The sequence below is a fragment of the Kryptolebias marmoratus genome, linkage group LG13, assembly GCF_001649575.2.
Source record: "Kryptolebias marmoratus isolate JLee-2015 linkage group LG13, ASM164957v2, whole genome shotgun sequence".
In the NCBI taxonomy this organism is placed as follows: Eukaryota; Metazoa; Chordata; class Actinopteri; order Cyprinodontiformes; family Rivulidae; genus Kryptolebias; species Kryptolebias marmoratus.
In genome coordinates this window covers 12,253,470-12,267,934 of record NC_051442.1, presented here as the reverse complement: position 1 = coordinate 12,267,934, position 14,465 = coordinate 12,253,470, and the positions used below count along the sequence as shown (strand labels likewise).

The following is a 14,465-nucleotide window of genomic DNA, read 5'->3' as shown; positions in this document are numbered from 1 at the left end:
TGGTAGTGATGAAGAGTGAAAAAGCAAAATCTTTATTAATCTCACAAATTCTTCCACATTAAACATAGACACCTGCATTAAAAAATATCTGTACTTTATCTTCAGCGACAGTAGAAAGGGGTTCTAACCACATGAAACAGTACAGGACAAGACATTCTCCAAACAACTGAACCCTCCCATGGCCTTCAGGTCAGATTGACCTCTCTCTATCTTTCTCTCTTATGAGGGCTTCAGGAGGGTTAAACACACCGAGATATTTATGGAGGAAGTGTGGAATAAAATCAATGCACTTCTGAAGCTACGAGGCAGCATTAGGAGAATGTGCCGACATGAACTGAGATTGCGTAGAAAAGGGGGGTAAAAAGTGCTGTTTTTCTCTTCACGATAAGCAGGCAGACTAACTGCAGGAAATCCTGACTCGAGCTAAGGCATCCGAATGATGGTAAGTGTATTGACAAAATAAATATAAATTATTTAGCATCCTGTCTATTACCATTTATTCCAAAGGGGAGACTATAATTTTGCTGATGTTTAAATGATTTAATGGTTACTTCTGCTCAAAAGTACATTCCAAAGGCACCTATGTTAAGTGTAAAAGAGAAAAATCTAGAGAATAAAAAAAAATAAATAGTCTAAACACACATTAAGAATGACTTTTTAGCGAAACACACTGACAGAGTCATCAGATGTTAGCCTTGCAGCAAATCTAGCTCCACAATTGTGACTGACCGTTCTGCTTGCCTGAGAAACATCAGCAACAAGTTTCTGCTCTTAAATTTGCTCAAACACCAGCACATAAACTGACAGGTATCACCGTGCAAAGAGATGACAAAGAGATAACAAACCCAAACCTTTAATACGCATTGCATGCTGGGGCTGCTTGTGAAAGTGACGCCTTTAATAATCTTGTTGCTTTTGCAGGCCGGACGTACAACCTTTTTCTGCTCATTTAGGGGAAAGCTGAAGCAGTCTAAATGCTGGAAAGGAGCCGTGCTGGTTTCAAAAGGAAGGGAAGATTTAAAAAAAAAAAAGAGTTCAGAGAATTTGGGGGAATACAGATGGCTGATGCCTCTTTCCTTTCACAGTTTTTCCTCTCTTGCTCTTTCCTCCCCTTATGTTTCGCCTCACCAACCGTTCATTGGATCTTTTCTTTTCGGGACAACTTTCCCAGTAGTTTTTCTATTTTGGAATTTCCACACATGGGCGTTGTGTGATGGAGAAGCTTACTAATTGTTTCTTCAACTTTTAGGCTGGCCTTTTATGACTAATTTCTGATGCTTGTACGCATATATATTTGGCTTGCCCATGTTTCTCGGCATCTTCTTCGTTTTCTGTTTCCTCCATCCTCTAAACAAAGGCTTCTGGAATATCTGAGCCGTTGACTTTGATGTATATCTTGGCGTCTTCAGCTTTCTGTCGTTGCTGTTGATAAAGCGTCCGTCTAAAGCAGATTAGGTAGATAGGCAGCAAGAAGCCCAGCATACTGAGGGCAAGGAGCCCGATATTAACCTGGAGGACGATACCAGCATTAGACAAGCCCAAGGGTTTTAATTTTAAAGTGTGTGTGTGTGTGTGGGCGTGTGTTTGCATGGGTTTATATTCTTACCCAGAATGGATCTCCTTCCAGAGGTCCCATCATGGCCAAAAACAGGGGTTGTTGCAGGAGAGCAAAAACTGCACTGGCTAAAGACTGCATCCCAGTTAAACTGCCAAACTGTGAGGATGGATATCTAGAGAGGAAGAGGAGATCAGTTTACTGAAACACTGAAACATCCAGAATGCCAAGACTATGACAGTATACAGTATGACTCAGAGACAGGACACAAATACAGATTAAAAATGAATGTGTATGTGTGTATCATTTGAGTATTTATTTTTTTAAATTATTATTAGAGGTTAAAGAAAGCATTGATACTTACACAGCAGCATAAAGACCCCCAACAGCAGAGTGGATAAATCCTCTCACCACGGTGTGTAAGATGAAAGACACAATCTGAGGTAATATGAAAGCAGAAGAAAGCAGAACTTGTAATTTAGATCACCATGCCCTTAAACAAAACAAAACAAAACAAAAAAATCCAGTTTGTTGTAAGAACGGACTCCCTCTGGCTAGTAGTCAGGCTTAAAGGGACAGTTCGGGTCTTTTGAAAGGCTCTGTGGAGAGGGCACGAAAAATGAATGTCTTACCTGCTGTAGATAGCTTTACAACAGCTTCTCTTTCAAATATTTTAGTAGTTTGTGAAAATGCTGTTTTAAAAATCTTTTACATCCCTGGGGATTTTGCATTACGTGGTTATTCTCGCAGACATAGCATAATATTCCTGCCATGAGGGCCCACGGGGCTGCGCCAGAAGTGCTACAACTAGCTGCCATTTGCTCTTGCAAAACAAATTAAATAATTCTACATAAACAACCTTGTAATACAAACCTGACAGTAGTGCAAAGTTTTATTAAACTAGCATTTGCATGAACCTCTGATACTTTGAGAATAAAGTTGTTTTAAGTTGGTTAGAATTCCCTTTGATCTTGGCCCCATGCAAGTTAGCCCTCATTAGCTTATCAGTACGGTCAGAACTGTTCCAGATTTCGCCAAACTGAGACCGTCCCAAAATCTGTCTACAGCAGGTAAGATAATAATTGCTCACGCTCTTTTCACAGAACCCTACTTTAAACGATCTGAGTGAGCAGAGTCAGGCTACTTGTTTGCTGTTTTTTATTTTATTTAATTTTTTCCAAAATGAACCAAGGAAAGGTCACCGGTGAGGATGTTGTCAATCCTTTCAGTTAATGAGTAATTTACTCAAGTTTCACACTGACCGCTGAGAGTCAAGGAATCTGTTCACAGTTCGATATTGCTCTGCCTATAGACACAAAGCATTTAAAATGTAAACATTAACCAAGGACAGCCAGTGCACATGGTTAACACCAGGTTTGCTGCTCACCTGTAGTGGGAGATTGGGTATCAAGCAGGTGATTCCAAATCCCACCAAAAGCATGTTTGTGAGGACGAAAGCTCGCAGGGCGTTGGTCACTTTCTGTGTCTTTCTGTCTCTGCGCTTTGTTTCACCCCTTGTAGATAAATGAGAAAACACCAGAAATAGGTCAGATTAAACATTTATATTGCAATATTTCATAAAAATTTTTTTTGATTCCTCAAACTTGCAGAGAGTATTAATTCCTGATTCTGAAAATAGAGAGGCATCCTCTGGGAAAGTAAACATGACAGTTTGGCTGGCAGATGGCCTGGTAATGAAAACCGAGGGTCTTTCTTACAAAGACCAGGGTTTATTGTTCGAGTTTGGACACTGTTGCCAGTGTTTTTCAACTGAAAACGAAGGGTTAAAACAGAGTGTGTTATTCTTCTTGGCAATGAGCTACTCAGGCTTGACTCACTTGCTGAAGGGCTCCTTGTCGTCTTCGCCGTCATCGCAGTCCTTCAGTTTCCAGTCCATGATCTGACCGATCACAGGGGTGGTCATCAAGCAAAGCAGCTGGAGCACGCCAAAGATGGAGGAGTACAGACTCACTGAGGAGCAGAGCGAGGACAACGCGGTTTATTACGTGGCAGGGAAAACAATGAAATCCTTTTTTGTGCAAAAGCAAGAATCTCTTGGTGTTTAAAAAAAGGTGACAGAAAAAGACAAAGTTGTCCTAGCTGGTGAATTTGTCAGTACAGTTAATAATTAGTCCAAGGCATTAGAGCCTTATTGAGTGCAACAACAAGGTTGTTCAAAAGTCAATACGACACCATTAGGAAGGGGGTTTATGGCTCGGAGACCAATGATACATAAAATGTTTGTCATGTGAAACGGCTTGTATGATGTTTGTTCGGCTGATTCTGAGGGTCAGCGTTAGTTAATGAATAAACTAATGTTACTTGGTGGTTTCAAATTAATGCTGAATGACAGCCGAAGGTTAGTATAGAGTCAAGTCAACTGAGGGAGGAACAAAACTAGCTGTGACAAAAAAAAAAGGCAGAAAGGGAAATCTAGTACTGTAAATGATGATAAATACTAAATAACCAATACTAGAGGTTAAATTTGTTTGTTTGTGGCTGTCTATTTAAAATAAAAATATCTACAGGTCAAACTGGAAGCTTTTCATCTTACCAACTTCTATCCTCTCAGCTGAAAACAATTGAGTTAAATCAAGTAAGTTCAGTTGCTTTTGAGATGTAATCGAGATTTTCTTTAAACAGCAAACGGCATCCGTGACGGACACGTTTCCAGAGCAAAAGCAAACAAACTGACCTGTGTTGAGGTCTTTGCCACAGAGGGACTCCAGGACGTTGTTCATGGCCCCCATGTAGAACAGGAGACGCAGCTGAGTGATGCACATGGTCAGAGCGCTGAGCAGGAAAATTGGGCTCATGATGCTCTTCAGGAATGACTCAGCTGTGGTGCAAGAAAAGGAGGAAAAAAATAGAATTAACTAATGATAATTTAGTCGAGGTGCACAAAAACAATATTTCATTTATAACTGCAAATAGGACTTTTTGAGTATGTACTTCAAAAAAAAGTGTCTGGCACAAAAGACAGTGACCAATATGAAGACCAAGTCTGGCTGCAATGAGTTGATCAAAGTCTTTTTTCCCATCTTTTCCCACAAACCTCATAAAGTGCCTTATTTGAAAATATAAGTCTGGTTGAAACCTCAAAGGAGCACCTACTGTATGTGAGGCTATCACAAGGATCCAGATGTGCTTCAAAATCCTCTGTTTTTAGTATACACCAAATACTCTGCATTGAAAATCCTTTTTGTTTGTTTATTATTATTAATATTGGACTCTTACATTCTTCCTGGGGCTTGCAGTCCATCTCCAGGTCCATGGTGGAGAGGCAGAGATTGCGCCCATCTTTCCCGACCACCTCCTTCTGCTTCACGTTGTTGCTCACGCTCAGGCGACGGCCCACTGTGGTCACTTGTCTGTAGAACTGCTTCCCTGTGATTTTATGATCGAAGCCCAACCAGCTGAACTTGATCTTTACGCTGAAACGGTAAAGAAAAAATCATTTGTTTTATTTAATCTTCAGTCAAATTCCTCATATGGAAATAGTATTTCTTTAACATTTCAACTAGCACTGTTTCTCAAATACACCATGTAAGTAGGAGTATGTGTTAGCTCTGTGCAGCCATTTGTGTGTGGGTTACTGACGTGTAGTCCATGTCTTCTGGTCCAGGGAATGGTTCCAGTGGCCAGTTGAAGAAGCAGTTCAACAAGACCAGTCCAGCACAGGCAGCCCACACCACCAGTATGGTAATAAAAGGTACACCTAAATCATAGATGACCTGTGCACAAAACATCACAGATAAATTAAAAATCAGATTGTCTCTTTTACAAGTTTAAAATCAATCTCTGGACCCATAGGTTCATGAAAATAAGCAGTTGTATCCACAATTAATTGTCTCAAATAATGTGAGCGCCTTTGAATTGTACTGAACTTTTTGGTCAGTTTTTGTACTTTTCACTTTTCTCTACATTTATTTGACAAACTCAGATTTTCTTTAACTTCTTAGAAAGCATTTTTTGCCCTCTACTTGTCCAGAATATAAAGGTGTTATCAAAACAGTTAATTATGACGTATTCTGTTTCTTAAAGCTGATTTTTATACTGTTCTCATAGAACACCATAATGCACAAATCAAAGACATTCTTGTGAAATATGATGCATTGCTATTGATTAAATCACCCAACTACATGTAAAATAGATTTCACGTTGAGTAATTCCAGCATTAAATCTCTACAGTGATAAAATACAGTATGCACAATAATGCAGCAGTAAGATTAATGCAGCAAAATAAACATAGCACACAACGTCAGGATATTTGTGTTTGGTTCATTAATTCTTTGTTGTAACAACGCTTCTTGGCAATAAATCTTATGCTGCTGAATATTATTTAACAGTATAATAAAGTACTGTTAAATAAGCCTGTTTATTTCCCCTTAAACGGTGCTATATTTTGAAGGAAAATGTATTTGTGGGTTGAGCAGCAGAGCTGAGTGTGTGGGTTGCACCCATGAAACACTTGCCAAGTCTTCTCTGTCTTATTCTGCTATTGACTCTTTTCAGAGTTGTTTATTAGATTGGATGATTGAAGTCTGAAGAAAGAAGTCATATTGGCAATTTAAGATTTTTTTTTTTCATTTAACAAACAGACGCCTCAGTAGCATGTGGAAGAACCATACACAGCCACAACAGCCTAGCACCTTTTCCTCATGCTGCTCCCCAGCTTGATCACAGATGATGCACTTAGTTTATACATATTTAATGTTTTTTTTTTGAGCATACTAGAACTTTGCACGTGAAACTATACTTTTACCTTTACACCTGGGAAGGTAACGGCAGATGAGGCGTAGGAGCCAATCATTAGGGCAATAAAGGTTGAACGGAGGTTTCCAAACATGTTAGGGAGCTAGACAGTGAGAAGAAATAAGAAAGTTAAAAGTGAAACAATGCCTGGTATAATAAGTACAAGGTTAAATAAACTACAGCCAGTGTCATAGTACAGTCAGCTGCACTTTTTAGAAGTGGAGGAAAGAATGAGGGCATTATGAAGATGATGCCCACTGACACTGGGGTCAGAGTGCACAGTGGGAACCAATTACCAAGCAAACATGGCTCTACATCAGAGGAAACAGAAAAAAAACACAACAAAGTGACACAGAACCAGTAAAAGAAACATAACACAGCATCATATAACACACACAGCTGTCCCATACATAACACAGCTGAAACAGTCAGAGGGAGTGACTGAGTTGAAGAACTGATCATATAAGATTGTGAGGGAGACGAGTTCATTTTTTGTTTTGTTTTGGTTGTATCCTTTGTTTCAATGTGAAGTTAAAGAATTTTAAAGTTGAGGGACAATTGGCTGCATTACAGCACACCGCTGACAAAAGAAAAATCATTCACCTGCTGGTTTGTTTTACAAGTGACTGAATAACAAGTTCATTCAATTACACACATCTGGAGAAGCTAAGCTATGTGTATGTATATGTATATGTATATGTATATGTATATGTATATGTATATGTATATGTATATGTATATGTATATGTATATGTATATGTATATGTATGTGTGTGCTACACTGAAAAGGCATTTACAGCTGGTTTGTAATGCACTATTTTAAAGAAGCACCCTCTGACACAGAGCTTTAAACGTTAGAGAGGCTTTTTTAGCTGATGTATAGACCTGAATTAAAAAGGTCAACATTAATGAGAAGCCATGCGGCGTCGCTGATGACACCTGAGAGTTACCCAACAGCCATCAGCCTAAAAACAGCCCCTGAAGGTCTGAGGGCAAGTTCTGTTCAACAAGTCACGGATCAGGCTTGTATCTAATGATTAACCCAACACCAAGGATTTCTAGTTGTTTAGGAGGTGAAATGAACCAAGGGATAAACATGGTTTCATGGAGGCTCTGATGCACCGAAGCTTACAGAAAAGGCTGCAATTAATGAGACATTTAGTGGGGTGCAACAAACACAACACTGGAGGTGAAAATGTAGCCTGTGGTGGTCTAGAAGTAGAGATTTAGTGGAGAAAAACCTCTTGCTAGTGAACAGCATCACCATGGTAGAGCCCTGGGCTCCTGAGAGAGTCACCATAGAATACACTGACGGTAAAGAGAAGCGACTGGGCAATGAAGAATAGCAGGTAAAGAATGCAAATGAATGGTAAAGCAGTGACCCTGTGATCCCTGGAAATAATAAAAGGAATCTGTGTTTTTCCCTTGCTTTTAGATTAGTGGCTTTGCTGAAAGGGTTTGGGAGCAGTGCAGACTTTGCTCCCAAAAAGAGGTTGTGTGAAGTCTGTTAAACTTTGTCAACTGGAGCAAAGTGAGCTTTTATAGGATCTTAAGCATTTAAGTGCTGTTGTACTTCTGCATGGGTGTATGTGAGTTCGTCTGCTCTGATTCACCGTACCTCTTACAGTTCACGTCATTCCCTGTACTCTGATTAATTCAGAGTGATCAAGTGTGATGTGCTAAATGTCAGTTTTGATAACATCTGTAAACTGAGGCTGTGATATCACTTACAACTGCCATACAGACATGAGAAATAGTTTGATTTATAGCAAACATTCTTTTTATTCCATTAGATGTTAACGATTTACTTTCTGTAATAAAGTGGCTTTGGAGTCAAAGGTGTAACACACTAGTAACAATCTTAAACTTTAGGGTTTGTCAGCTCAAGAGACTACTTTTAGAAACAATCTTTTAGATAGTTAGGACCAACAGGTTCCAGGTCTGATAAAAATATATTTAGCTTGAAAAAAACAAAACAAAAATATTGTCTAAACTACCAAGAGGTGTGCACAACTGGAAATAAACAAATTGTTTTTTTCTTATTTTTCATGTTACTGAATAAAACATTGAGTCCCCGTTTTTTTAAAGTTTGTGTCTTTTAAAGTGGGCTTCAAAAATCCATACATGTTTTTTTTTATTCGAGTAGATTAAAAAAAAAAAGTGAGTTGGCTTTTTTGTGCAAATGTACTGCGGCGAGGGTCTGCCTGCTGTGATGTTTTTGAAGTTTGAAGCAGAAAGTGTTAATGAACCGTTTTCATTTCCTGTCTCTTTAATCAATCTCCCTTCCTGCCACCTGAGGCTAAAACCGGGAACACTGAGTTCAGTGTTAAAAAAAAACAAAATACTGAGTGGAATGCCAGACAAGTGCGGAGGAAGAGGGTGAGCAGGCAGGGAGCCAGCAACAATCACAACAAACCAGTACCACTGAGACAAAGTGCTGTGAACATATGGAATATACATCTGGACAAACAACAGGCGGCAGGTGCAAACACCCTGCAGCAGGAAGATTAAACAGGCTCATACAGGTGGTGCAGACACTTACTGTGAGAGAGGTGAAGGTCATGCACATGCCCCCGAAGCCATTGAAAGTCAGGGCAATGAAGATGAGGACAGACAGTTCTGCAAATGAGACAGATGTCTGCAGTCAACCATCACCATTTTAAACAAACAAGTTATATTATATCAATGTGATTTACCATTTGGTTTGTAGGCTCCATAAGCAATGAGCAAGCAGGAAAATCCAAAGCATGTGCTGAAAAAAAAAGATAAAAAATGGAAGAAATAAATAACAAATTATTGTTTTTCTTTGATTTACTCTCTAAAAACTGTGTGTCTGATTTTTTCCCACCTGCCCAGCAGCCGAAGCTTGCGAGGCCCATATTTATCCATGACGATCCCCAGCGGCAGCGTGATGGCCGAGAGCAGGAAGGAGCCCACCGTGAAAGCCAGGTTCAACATCTCATCTTGTTCTTTACAGATCAGCCAGCCGTTCATCCTCAGGGGCCCTTCCGACACCAAGGGCCTCATCTCTACCCCATCTCCCAATTTCATGTTTGACTCCCCGTCTTCAAAGATGCTGGCGTACTCATCGGACATTGGCGTGGACAGAGGTTGGGACAGATTGTAGATGGTGCTGTTATCTGAGGAATCTGTTGGCAGTGGACAGAAGAGATGAAGTTAATTCACTTTTTTTTTGTTTTTTATTATCGCCTGTCACTGAAAGGTGATTACAAACTACAACTGATTAACTTTTGGAGCCAACCCAATTCAAGAACTCACCTTAGAAAACCCCCAAAGGCTATAATTCAGTCAATTTTACAGATATTGTGCTAAAATTCGGTGTAGTTGTAGCTGATACTTAAAGTGCTAGATATTCTTCTTCATATTATTATTTTCCATCCATCTATTTTCTTTACTTGCTTCTCCTTTCCAGGTCACAGGGAGCTGGTGTCTATCTCCAGTGGGGAGAGGCAGGGGACACCTTGGACAGGTCTCAAGTCCATCACAGGGACACAGAGACAAATGAGACAAACAACCATTCACACTCTCACTCATACCTATGGACCATTTTACAGTTACCCATTAACCTAACATGTATGTTTTTGTTCTGTGGGAGGAAACAGGAGCACCTGGAGTGAACCCACATGAGCACAGGGAGAACATGTAAACTCTGCCTAGAAAGGCCCCAGGTCAACCTTCTCGCTGGGAGGCAACAGCTCTAATCACTACGCTGCTATGCCACCATTATTATTATTATTATTCCATTATTTTCAAAGTTTGATCAAAATGCATGTAACTCTGTCTTTTCTCATCATAATTTGAGTTTAGTTTAAAACTCTGGCATGAAAGGCAGTGGGCAATAAGCATTCCTTTAAGGAGCTTTTTTACAGGATCTGAGAAAAATGCAAGAGGGTCGGGATGGCCACAATGTGTCCGTTTTCCTGAAAAATAAGACTTTTCCATGAAACATTATCATGCAGACAAACAAAGATATTCAGGAGCATTTAGGTGGTTTTTTTTGGTTAGGTTAGCTTTTTGTCAGCTGAAATTTGAATGTTGCACTTCTGTTTATTTCCAAGATTGTGACAGACCAACACACAGAGGTCACATGTGGGATGACTGCACAGAGGTGTGTGGTAAACCCTCAGCTGGAAATGAAAACGTGTCAGCATAAAATCTGCAGCGACAGAAGAAAAGTAAGCAGCAGACAAATTAATTTCCTCTCAGAAATTAAAAACCAGAGATGCTGTTTGGATTTTTATTGATACTTTAAATTGTCCATAATAAAAATAACTGTGATACGTTAACAGTGTAATTAACATTATTATCAGAACCTGCTGAGCAGATAATACGGGAAAGTACAAAAGTCCAGGAAGAGTCCAAGAGATGAAGGATAAGGAATACAGTTTGGAAACACTGTAGCTGATATAAAATTCTAGCTGCATGTAAGTGTGGACCGTTACAGTGTGAAACACCATTTCGTGACGAAGCACCAAAGTCTTGCTCAGAAATTACACATATTTTTGTAATACTTTGTATTACTAATAGTAGTTAATGGGTTTTTTACAAAGAATGCAAAGTGAATGCTTGAAAAGGCAGCTCATTTTTGCTCATGCAAAAACATGCTGTAATTGTTTTTGTTTGGTTTGCTAATAAATATGCCCAAAAATAAAAAATGAAGTGTATTTTAACCCTAGTAACATAAAATCACAATAAAATAGCTCATGTAAAGAAGCTACTTTTAAACGACTCATTTTATCTGAAGTGGTTGTTATGTTGTCGATCAGCCGCCCACTGCTATCAGAAACTCAGACTAGACCACATAGTTTCCTTCTCCTTTTACTGACGATGTGACTCGTTGTTAGCCTGCTTAAACAGAAAACACCTAATCTGCTCCACACTGCTATCTGTCTATCTACTGTTTTTTTTTTTTTGCCGTCTTCTCTACTGGTAAGCTAAATTCTGCAGCTCATCACTTTACTATCAATCCTCCCTCCCTAGACCATTATCAGAGAACTTTGAACTTCCATATTACCAGCAATAAAACCCTGATGTGGATCTTTTTGTTCCTCACGCACATGTCACATCCCTGAAAAGAGCTGAGCTCAGATTTTTTGCCCTTACGTCATTAGAAGGAAAAAAGTCATTTGTGTGGTTGAATGTTCAGCCATTGCTTCAGTGGTGGAATACTTATAATATATATCACAGCTAATTTACTTTCATTTTCATGAGTAATCAAAGACCTAGCATCTCTTGAAGGTATGCAGATCATCCACTGCCTTTCATGCGATGAAACTATTGTTAAAATCCATCCACTGGCTCTTGAGATAATTTACTAACAGAAAAACGCAGTTGACTGCATTAATGCCAAAGTTTTATACAAATTTCTTGTGCAATAAGTAACACTTGGAGTACGTGTTATAAAATACTCTCAGCTACCACAGCAAATCTTAGCACAATATCTGGAAAACTAACTTAATTATGTCCATTTTTATGTTTTTGACAGTCATTTGGTTGAAGCAACCATCCTCCAATCAGTTGGGTATCAAAGTCTATAATTTGAAGAGGTGCATCCAATTATTGTTTCCTGAAAGTTTTATTTAAATCCCTCCAATGGTTCATGAGATATTTTGCTAACAGACAGAGTTGACTCAAAATAGTTAATGGCAGAATGACTCACAAACACATAAACAAAAACTCTGCTTGCCTTCGCCTTTCGGCAGTGGGCGATAACAACCAAAGAGTGAGACTAAAACTGTAATCCAGTCAATAGTCTGGTGTCAGCGGGTTCTGCCTGTCACCTCAGGAATTAATCTTAACCCTTCACCCTTCATCGTTCTCCCTCTTGTTCCTGGCATCTAAAAGTCTTGTAGGAGGGCACTGTATCACAGACACACAAAGCACACTTTAGTGTATGAGAGGGAGAAGAAGAAGAAGAAAAATGGAAATGCTTGGACGAGGATCACTTGGGAGAGAAGGCTAAAGGATGGTTATAAATCACTGGGTCTCTTTCAGTAAGTTGTCTGCTTTGTTTTGAGCTACTGTAAATTCAGAGGGGGTAAGTGCTGCAGAATGGGCTAATCTGTCAAGAAACACTGGATGCTTTTAGTCTTTGCCTGCCTGCTTTAACCCGAGTTTAACTGATCGGGTTTAATCTCTGGAGTCCTGCAAACAGGTTGAGACTTCTTCACAGTAAAAGAAAAAAACTGATTCTTCTAAGAGGAGACAGGAAGACAGTAGTGTTGATTTACATCTCTTTTAAAAGGATAATGCAATCACAGTCTGTGAACTCCTTCACCTTAACTTTGAAAGACACTAAACCTCAAAAAACAAACAAACAAACAAAATACCCCAAACAGTTTTAAACATTGTGAAGACAGAGCATTTATATTTTCTGAGCAAAATACAGAGAATAATTCAAGACTTTCAGTTCGGTTTTGACTCACCCTCCTCTGTGCAGAGGTAAGAGTAGAAGCCCTCTGACTTCAGCATGATGAGGAGCGACCCCCATCCCAGCAGCACAGCAGAGAAGAGCAGGTTCTCGATGATGGCAGTCACGGCCATCCACCAGCGCCTGGCGAAGGCCGTGGCAAGGGTTGGCGCCATGGCGGAGGAGAAGAAATGACAAAAAGAGAGAAGCAAAGAGCAGGAAAAGAGAGGGGAAGTTTGGAGAGCAGAGCAAGCTGGAAGAGCCTCCCTGACTGACGCTCGGGATGAAGAGAGACGGCTCACTTATCTGAAAAGAGAAGTACAGGAGGGAGGGGGGAGGTTTTACAGTCAGCCTATCTGAAATCAGTGAACGACAGGAAGGTTTGGCTTTGTAAGGTGACAAGATAAAGCTTTTAGCTGAAGTGGAGATGACTGTTCTGAGAGTTCGAAATAAAGTGAAAATGATAAAGTATCAGTCACACTTTTTGATTAAATAAAAAGTCTTTCTTCAGTTACAGACAGGAAGTAATCAACATTGAAGTCAACTGATTCTGACAATGGATGGTCAAATATTAACATTCTTGCTGATACAAAGATTGTCACATCATTCGGTTGCTGGAACAAAGCCCCCCCCCAAACAAATAAGATTGTTATTAATAAGAAAAGAAGAAGCATACATCCTGACGTCACAAAGTTCCTGCTCTTGAGCAAACTGGCCCGAACTGGACCCAGGCAGAAAAAATGGGACGATTTCTTCCACACAAACCCCCTAAATGTGCCCTCGAGTCCATCCAACCGAAACATTTCTCTGTAATTACTGTGGTTCATCCCAAACAAATTATGTGACAAAGCCAAGCATTGTGCGCACACCATCTGTACGAGCAGCACATAAAAGTATCTGCAGTCAGTGGTAAGGTCTCATGGGAAACAGATAATCCAATCAGAACACAACACTGATGAAAAGCCTGATTCTCTGTGTGATATTTTGATTAATCAAGGGAGAAAATGTTTTACCATTGTTTCTTTGTTTAAAAGCTAACTGCAAATGTAGAACAGACGCAAACAAACGCTACATTTTTCCTCACCTCTCCAGCCTCCTGCTCTCTGATGTGGCTCTCAGTGAACAGCTACCTGTAAAATCCAACTTTTATACACTCCGAGGGCCTGCACAGGGCGCCCCCTATTGACTTTTGTCTGTGTGATTTCTGCGCTCTGCTCACTTTCTGAGGAGGTTGTAATAATACAGATGAATAATGTAGTTTATTATGCCTTAAATATACGTATTATTATAAATGGTAGTCATGTAAAGGTAATCAAAAAAATGTTCTTTACAATGACATCAGAGTGAAGTCGGCTGACTTTTTAAAAATTAAAGACTGAAAATATCTCTGCGTGTATCAGCTCTTCTCCGGATCAATTAGCAGTATTGATAGAACAGGAGAGCAAAGTGAAGCGCTGACGCAGTTTAAGCTGTTATGCGAGCTGTTGACTTATATTTACTTATTATATGTGAACACGTTTAATTCCCAGAATTCATGGATGTTCGGCTCAGTTTAGGTTTCAGTTTACCACAGACTGTCCAGCAAATTTCATTATGTCATTGTTTTTGTTTCATAATATTTATAAAAATGTGATACAGATGTTTCTCAGCATCTATAGTTCAGATTCTATGAAGTGGGATTTGGTAGAAAGATTATGAGCAGTGAATATCTTACCTGTTGTAGCT

At 39.5% G+C, this 14,465-nt stretch overlaps 1 protein-coding gene across 1 annotated transcript; it reads right to left on the bottom strand.

The window, feature by feature from the left end:
• On the bottom strand, positions 1-13,864 carry slc43a2b (solute carrier family 43 member 2b). Its single transcript, XM_017418150.2, has 14 exons — positions 13,825-13,864; positions 12,757-13,046; positions 9,159-9,459; positions 9,007-9,062; positions 8,853-8,929; positions 6,321-6,413; positions 5,156-5,289; positions 4,793-4,989; positions 4,251-4,394; positions 3,394-3,526; positions 2,943-3,069; positions 1,920-1,993; positions 1,607-1,730; positions 1-1,509 (listed from the first exon to the last, which is right to left on the bottom strand). The coding sequence occupies exons 2-14, from the start codon at positions 12,914-12,916 to the stop codon at positions 1,348-1,350; spliced, it is 1,782 nt and encodes a 593-aa protein (XP_017273639.1). The 5' UTR covers positions 12,917-13,046; positions 13,825-13,864; the 3' UTR covers positions 1-1,347.
• Positions 13,865-14,465: the final 601 nt, after the last annotated feature.